Source organism: Bison bison, unplaced genomic scaffold, assembly GCF_000754665.1.
Source record: "Bison bison bison isolate TAMUID 2011002044 unplaced genomic scaffold, Bison_UMD1.0 scf7180017864181, whole genome shotgun sequence".
Taxonomy (NCBI): domain Eukaryota; kingdom Metazoa; phylum Chordata; class Mammalia; order Artiodactyla; family Bovidae; genus Bison; species Bison bison.
The window spans coordinates 8,267,660-8,275,277 of NW_011494753.1; the positions used below are offsets into that span (position 1 = coordinate 8,267,660).

Consider the following 7,618-nt stretch of genomic DNA (forward strand, 5'->3'; position numbering starts at 1 on the left):
GTGGATATCTCCTGAGTGCCCTCTCTGCACAGGTCCCTGTGCTAAGCACTGGGGGTATAGTGGAGAATGAAGCAAACCTTTCCCTGACCTCATAGAGTTTCCCTTCAAAGGCTTATTCAGGGGTACAGAGGCCATCAGAAGCCACCAAGGACCTGACACCTACCTAAGACCCCACAAGACCAGTGGCTTTTCTGCTGGTCAGCAGGTGCCATTTGGTGGTCATGGTGCCGACTGCCTTGGGGGGTGGGGGGCACTTGCTACCAGAGGTCCCTGATTTGTCAATCTTGGCCTTGGGAGAGAGGAGCTAGTGCTGGAGGTCCAACAGAGGGGCCTGGCCCCCTTCAGCTTGTACTTCAGCAGAACTGTCCACAAGCCTCAGGCCTTGTCTCTTTCATTCTGCTCCTCACCAGGGTTTGACCAAAGAGGGAGAGAAAACCAGCTACATTCTGACTGACAAGCTAGGGGAGAAAGACCCCCGGAGGTGAGTGAGTCCCTGGACTATGGCTGACCAGTGCTGTAGGGGAAGGGGACGCCAGAGGGAGAGGAGCCGCCGAGGTCCAGAGAAACACATCCACTTTCAACACCACCATCTTCTACATAGTTTGTTTTTAAAAAGCAGGATTTTTCTGACCAAAAAGATAGCATTTTAGTTCCTACATTAAATGCAAAAAAGCACAAAGAAGTAAATATTGATAATTCCCATTACCCCATCACCTAGAGATATCCATTATTAACAGCTCACATTCTTCCCAGAAATTTTTTCAGAGGTGGCGTTCACTAGCTGAGGTGGTATTTCTTTGATATTTTGCATCCTGAGTTTTTAAAATTCCATATTGTGCATTTTATGACACCATCAAAAAACTCTGCTTAGATGTTATATTTTATTATATTCAATGTTTATTAAACATTGTGTATCTGATGTTTCCAGACATGGGGACTATGATGGTGAATGATGTGATCTTTGATAGCAAGGGGGACTCACATGTACATATACAATTACAAACTGATGAGGGCTCTGAAAGACAACACTCTGAGTGGGAGAAATCTGTTCTAGACTAAGGAGAGCACTAGGGGAAGAGTCCCAGAAGGCTTCCCGAAGGAAGTCATGTTTGCTTTCTGAAGATTGAGCAGAACAGCACCACAGCTTACCACACTTCTCCGAACAATGGCCTGCCTCTGTTGGCTGACAGATCGTTGCTCTGAAAGCTGGACCTGGGAGATCCAAACATGTTTTTAACGTGCTAAGAGGGTTCTGAGACCCAGGCAGTGCTTTGTATAGACAGCTTTGGAAATAAGTCTAAACAACATAATTCACACACTTCCAAACTCAGCTACTTACCCTCCTCAGCCGAGGCAGAATGTGGGTTTAGTCTGCTGTTTCCACCGTGGCCCTCTGTCATACGTCCCTGACATAACTGAGATCCTCTGGGTGGTAGATCCTGAGGGCACATGAGGAGGGGTCTGTCGGGTGCCTCTCTGGTACTCCTTCCCCAAGCCCCAGAGTCCTCTGCCAGTCCCTTGGCCTGAGGCTGCCTCCCCACATTTGTAGCCTGACCCTCTATGTGGAAGTAGCCTGCAACGGGCTCCTGGGGGCTGGAAAGGGATCCATGATCGCAGCCCCTGATCCAGAGAAGATGTTCCAGGTGAGCCGGGCTGAGCTTGCCGTGTTCCACCGGGATGTCTACAAGCTCCTAGTGGACCTGGAGCTCCTGCTAGGCATCGCCAAGGTACTCAACACCTCCACCCCACCTGGATACTCTCTCGAGCCCTGTTTCAGGCAGGCTGTTTCTTGGGTCAGATAGCTGGGGCTCTGGGAATCCAGAATAGAGAGTGTTCTGTGCCTGCCTGAGTGTTGAGAGGACTTCCCTGTGTAAAGGGGAAGAGGGAGACAGTGCTGAGCAGCGGGACCAGCAGGACACAGGGTTGGTTGTAGGGAGGAACTCTGCTGAGAACCCATGGGAGATCAGCTGGGGTCTGATTCTGGCGCCTCTGCTTGCTTGAGATGGGGATTAAGGGGCAGAACCTTGCTGCAGGGCCTCGGGGAGGACAACCAGCGCAGCTTCCAGGCCCTATACACTGCCAACCAGATGGTGAACGTATGTGACCCTGCCCAGCCTGAGACCTTCCCAGTGGCCCAGGCCCTGGCCTCCAAGTTCTTTGGCCAACGTTGGGGTGAAAGCCAGCATACGATCCATGCCATGGGGCACTGCCACATTGACACAGGTAGGGCAGCAGCTGGCCGGGTTGGCTCAGTGTGGGGGGTCAGGAGTGGTCTTGAAGACCTTGTTGCGCCCTGAAAGCACTGTGTGATCCACATCAAGTTCTTGGACCTCAGTTTTTCCCCATGTGTAAAATGGGGAAAGGGGAATGGACTGTAGGTTTTGCTAAATGTGCCCTGGATGGCATCATGCTAGATATTGGGGGGAGGATTATTGAGACTGATGATCACAAAATAGGCAGAGACAGTTGCTGCCATGATGGAGGGAAGTATGGGGAGCTGGGGAGCCCAAGAGAGGCACTTAACCCAGCTGGGTCTGGCAGATTCAAGAAGGGCTTCCTAGAGGAGGTGACCTTTGAACAGAATGAGGATGAGTAAGAATTTGACAAGGGTGCCCGAGTCCTCGGACAGGAGTGATGTGGAAGTAGTTGAGATGGGGATGCAAACACAGGGGGAGGCTTCCTGGGGAGGATCAGGAGTTCAGTTCGGAACCTGATGAGTCTGCAATGTCAGGCTTACAGGAAATAACATTTTTAATGAACTTCCCAAGGTATTGATTCTGATGCAGCTGAAGTTTCTGAGCCACAGAATCAGGGCTTTCTCTGCTGTGCCAAAGCGTGGGATGTGGAGTTCTGGGCTGGTAAAGAAGGAACTAGGAGGCCTAGGTTATGGAAGGCAGCAGTGCCTCAGGCAGGACAGCTGGCCCAGGCGGGTCCATCCAGGGAAGCGGTGCCCTCTGTTCCGGGATGTGTTCCGGGTGTGTAGGGGAGGGGCCACACCTGCCGCTTCCTAAAGGATCCTCTCTAAACCCCAGAATAAGGCCAATCCAGGGACTGGGGCCCCAGCTTCCTGACTATAAAACTGCCCCACTAGCTCCAGCCATGTAAAAGTGACAGCTCAGGAGAGATGCCACAGGACTCAGCAGGGAATGGGATGGGATGGGAGGAAGGCTACGGTGACCCTCTGGTGGCCCAGGAGGGGCCTGGTTGGGTGCTAGGGGACAGGGGTGCAGCTGGAGGTCTGTGAGGGGCTGGGGACCTGGCTGCTCTCCTTCTATCCTCACCCTCCTCCCCGCCTAGCCTGGCTCTGGCCCTTCAAGGAGACTGTGCGGAAATGTGCCCGAAGCTGGGTGACGGTCGTTCAGCTCATGGAGCGGAACCCCGAGTTCATCTTTGCCTGCTCCCAGGTCAGAGGGATGGCTGTGTGAGTGGTACCTGGAGCCCAGGGGGTGCTAGTGTGGGGTTCCCAGGGCTTCTCAGCCCACCCCCTGAGCCCCAGGCGCTCAGCCCTGGGTGGGGTTCATGTTGCTCCTGGCCAACCCCCACCCCATCTGCCCCACAGGCGCAGCAGCTCGAGTGGGTGAGGAGCCACTACCCTGGCCTGCATGCCCGGCTCCAGGAGTTCGCCTGCCGCGGGCAGTTTGTGCCCGTGGGGGGCACTTGGGTGGAAATGGTGAGTGCCGTCTGCAGCCCCTCAGCCTCAGGCCTTACCATCAAGGACTCTGTCCTCTGCTGTGCTGGTGACTTTCTGCAGGTCCTTCATGCCCTCTTATCAGTCCCTGGAATCCTAGGGCTCGGGACTCCCAGGGGGGTGGGGGTGTCAAGCACTGTGACGGGCCATCTGTGTGACCCGGCCCTAGATACCTCCTGTCTGGCAGACAGACGGTTAGGCTGAAGTGAGGAGATCGAAGCTTCCAAGGCACTGGCTTCCCCCAGTGTCAGAGCCCTGGCTTCTCTGGATGGGGTGGTTGCCTGAGTCCCTGCCCATCTTGTCTGGTGCTGACCCCAGTGGCCCCCTTCTTCCCTCATGGCCAGGATGGGAACCTTCCCAGTGGAGAGTCCATGGTGAGGCAGTTCCTGCAGGGTCAGAACTTCTTCCGTCAGGAGTTCGGGAAGATGTGCTCGGAGGTAGGCGGGGAGCTGCTGCACCTGCAGGCAGAGGGGACCAGAGCTTGCCCTTGAGTGAGGAGGGGCTGCAGCTGGGCCGCTCTGCCGAGCTCCCGGGTCCCCGTGCCGCAGATGCCTTCTCCCTGCAGTTCTGGCTGCCAGACACATTCGGCTACTCCGCGCAGCTGCCCCAGATCATGCGTAGCTGTGGCATCAAGCGCTTCCTCACCCAAAAGCTGAGCTGGAACTTGGTGAACTCCTTCCCGGTGAGCAGGCCCCAGGGGGCCAGGCTTGGAGCAGGCTTGGGTCCCTCCTGGCCCGAACATCTCGTCCAGGCTTATTATTGAGGGGTCCTGGACAAACCACCCAACCCCCACCCAGGGAAGGCATGCCTCTCCCGGGGTCACACAACAGGAGGGGCAGGTGAGGGAGGCCCGGCTCTGCCTCAGCCCTGACTCTGGCCTCTTTCTTCCACCTGTCTGTCTGCCTGCAGCACCATACCTTTTTCTGGGAGGGGCTGGATGGCTCCCAGGTGCTGGCCCACTTCCCACCCGGTGACTCCTATGGGATGCAGGGCAGTGTGGAGGAGGTGAGGGCATCTTGTGGCCAAGGTCGGGAAGGGAGGCAGGCTGGAGTGGGCCAGGTATCCAGCCGAAGCTGACCGGTGTGAACCTGCCCAGGTGCTGAAGACAGTGGCCAAAAACCGGGACAAGGGACGGACCAACCACAGCGCCTTCCTCTTTGGCTTTGGGGATGGAGGTGGTGGCCCCACCCAGACCATGGTGGACCGCTTGAAGCGGCTATGCAATACCGACGGGCTGCCCAGGTCAGGCCTGGGTTCACTCTACCCCATTCTCTGCCCTTGCCCTGAGCCCTTCCTCTGCTCAGACTTTGGGCCCAGCGCCCCCCCTCAACCTTGTTCCCGCCAATTGCAGACCATGGGCACCTCCCAGCTTCGACCCTGGAGGTGGGGTGGGAGAAAAGCCAAAGGTGGGAAGGGGCTTAAAGCCACTGAGGCAGAACTCTCCTGGGGGAGGAAGGGTCCAGACCTGCCTTTGTCTGGACAGGGAGTCTTCTGGGGGTGGCTCCTTTCTGTCGGGGCTGGACCTCTTGTCACACTTTCATGGAAGAAGGGTAAGTCACATGGCCCAGGCCGGGAGACCCAAGCTTGCAGTCTCCCTCAGGGTGCAGCTATCCTCTCCGGAGCGACTCTTCTCAGCGCTGGAGGGCCACTCGGGGCAGCTGTGCACCTGGGTTGGGGAGCTCTTCCTGGAGCTACACAACGGCACCTACACCACCCATGCCCAGGTCAGGGACTGGCTGCTGAGCCAGCGAGGAGGGGGCACCCTACAGTGGCCCAGACCGGGGGAAGAGGCTTGTGTTCCATGGAAGAGCTGAGAGGAGTGCAAGAGCTGGGTGCTCAGGAGCCTGGAGGTGGCAGGACTCAGCATCTCTGAGGGGGGAGTGTCCTGGGCAGAGGGGAGAGGAGGCAGGCTTTGGGGGCAGATAACACATGAGGCTTCATCCAGGAGTTCCTGGAGAGCATCAGGGGTTCTGAGCAAGAGGCTTTGGCAGGGGGGCCCTGGGATGCTTGCCCAGGCTCTAGACTGAGTCCCCCCTCCCTTGGGCTCAGATCAAGAAGGGGAACCGGGAGTGTGAGCGGATCCTGCATGACGTGGAGCTGCTCAGCAGCCTGGCCCTGGCCCGCAGCACCCAGTTCCTCTACCCGGCTGCCCTGCTGCAGGATCTCTGGAGGTCAGCCTGTTTTCTGTCCCCTGCCACCTGCTAACCTCACCCAGACGCCTCTGTGGTTGCCCCAGCCTCCCTGCCTTCCCCACCCCACCCACCTCAAACACCTCCCAGCCCTGCCCTTGGCCCCTGCAGGCTCCTGCTCCTGAACCAGTTCCATGATGTGGTGACTGGGAGCTGCATCCAGCTGGTGGCAGAGGAAGCCATGTGCCACTACGAAGGTGAGGCTGACAACATTTCCACGGCTCTCGCACCCAGTGCAGTGCCCAGAATGTCCCCCGTGGGACATTCAGGGGTCACCCCGATCCCCTGCCCGCTCATAACCAACGAGTCTCTCCCCAGACATCCGTTCCCATGGCAACACACTGCTCAGTGCTGCAGCTGCAGCCCTGTGTGCTGGGGAGCCAGGTCCCGAGGGCCTTCTCATTGTCAACACGCTGCCCTGGAAGCGCACCGAAGTGCTGGCCCTGCCCCGGCCTGGCGGGGCCCACTGCTTAGGTATGAGCTGGGGAGAAAAGTGGCTACTGTGGCACGAGGGATCAAGGCCAAACTGAGAGTCAGGGACATTCTCCTGGGGGTATCTGCCCTGGGGTGCCCCAGGCTAGAGAGGAGGAGTAGTGTTCAGCCCCTATACCCAACCCTACCCTGGCCCAAGCATGGTTCCTGAAAGGTCAGGGAGGCTGCACTGACGCCCAGGCTCCTCCCCAGCCCTGGTCACCGTCCCCGGCATGGGCTATGCTCCTGCCCCCACCCCCACCTCACTGCAGCCCCTGCCGCCCCAGCAGCCTGTGTTCGTAGTGCAAGAGGTGAGTGCCGGCGCATGGCGGTGGGGCGGGGGCTGTCCTGGGCTGTCCCTAACAATGTGGAAGTGCTGAGCCCCCCAATCTGGAGCAAGTGGTGAGGCAGAGCTGGGGCTGGGGGTCGGGTGGGCTGTTGGTTGTGGGAAGCCCCTGCAGACCTAGCCTCAAGGCCCCCTCCCACCAAGACTGACGGTTCTGTGACTCTGGACAACGGCATCATCCGAGTGAGGCTGGACCCAACTGGCCGCCTGACATCCCTGGTGCTGGTGGCCTCCGGCAGGTGCTAACCCCTTGCCCTCTCCCACTGCCTGGCAGGTGGACCCCAGACCTCTCGTTCCCTCTGTCCCGTGGCCACAGCTGACCACAGCAGCCCACGAGTGGCTCTGGACTGGGACCCACACATGGAACAGGGCCTACCCTCCACCCCACCCACCTCAAACATCTGGGGAGACAAAGTCATTCGGTTATAAAGTACTGATGTCCATGTCCTTCCAGGGAGGCCATTGCTGAGGGCACCGTGGGGAACCAGTTTGTGCTGTTTGACGACGTCCCCCTGTACTGGGACGCATGGGACGTCATGGACTACCACCTAGAAACACGGTGCGGGGTGGGCAGGACTCCGGGTGGCAGTGGTAGAAATATGAACAAGTGTACTGGGCCCACTCTGTCAGGCTGTCCTGGCTCAGTGCCTCTCCCCTCTATTCCACAGGAAGCCAGTGCTGGGCCAGGCAGGGACCCTGGCAGTGGGCACTGAGGGTGGTGTGCGGGGCAGCGCCTGGTTCCTGCTACAGATCAGTCCTAATAGTCGGCTCAGCCAGGAGGTTGTGCTGGACGTTGGCTGCCCCTATGTCCGCTTCCACACTGAGGTAGCAGGGGGCAGGGTGGTGGGTGTCTTCCCTGGGTGTGGCTGGTGAAGAGGGGCCAGCCCCTTGTACCCCACCCCACCCCCCCCACAGGTGCACTGG

The 7,618-nt window shown here is 58.4% G+C and overlaps 1 protein-coding gene across 1 annotated transcript in view; it reads left to right on the plus strand.

Annotated features, from left to right (window-relative positions):
- MAN2C1 (mannosidase, alpha, class 2C, member 1) overlaps positions 1–7,618 on the plus strand; it is a 12,289-nt gene that overhangs the window by 2,788 nt on the left and 1,883 nt on the right. The window contains 17 exon segments of the mRNA XM_010843326.1: positions 411–481; positions 1,550–1,727; positions 2,034–2,223; positions 3,298–3,404; positions 3,560–3,670; positions 4,033–4,125; positions 4,254–4,370; positions 4,598–4,693; positions 4,785–4,930; positions 5,289–5,412; positions 5,738–5,859; positions 5,989–6,074; positions 6,196–6,351; positions 6,562–6,659; positions 6,839–6,933; positions 7,149–7,253; positions 7,363–7,609. Coding sequence (XP_010841628.1) covers positions 411–481; positions 1,550–1,727; positions 2,034–2,223; positions 3,298–3,404; positions 3,560–3,670; positions 4,033–4,125; positions 4,254–4,370; positions 4,598–4,693; positions 4,785–4,930; positions 5,289–5,412; positions 5,738–5,859; positions 5,989–6,074; positions 6,196–6,351; positions 6,562–6,659; positions 6,839–6,933; positions 7,149–7,253; positions 7,363–7,609 — 2,142 coding nt within the window.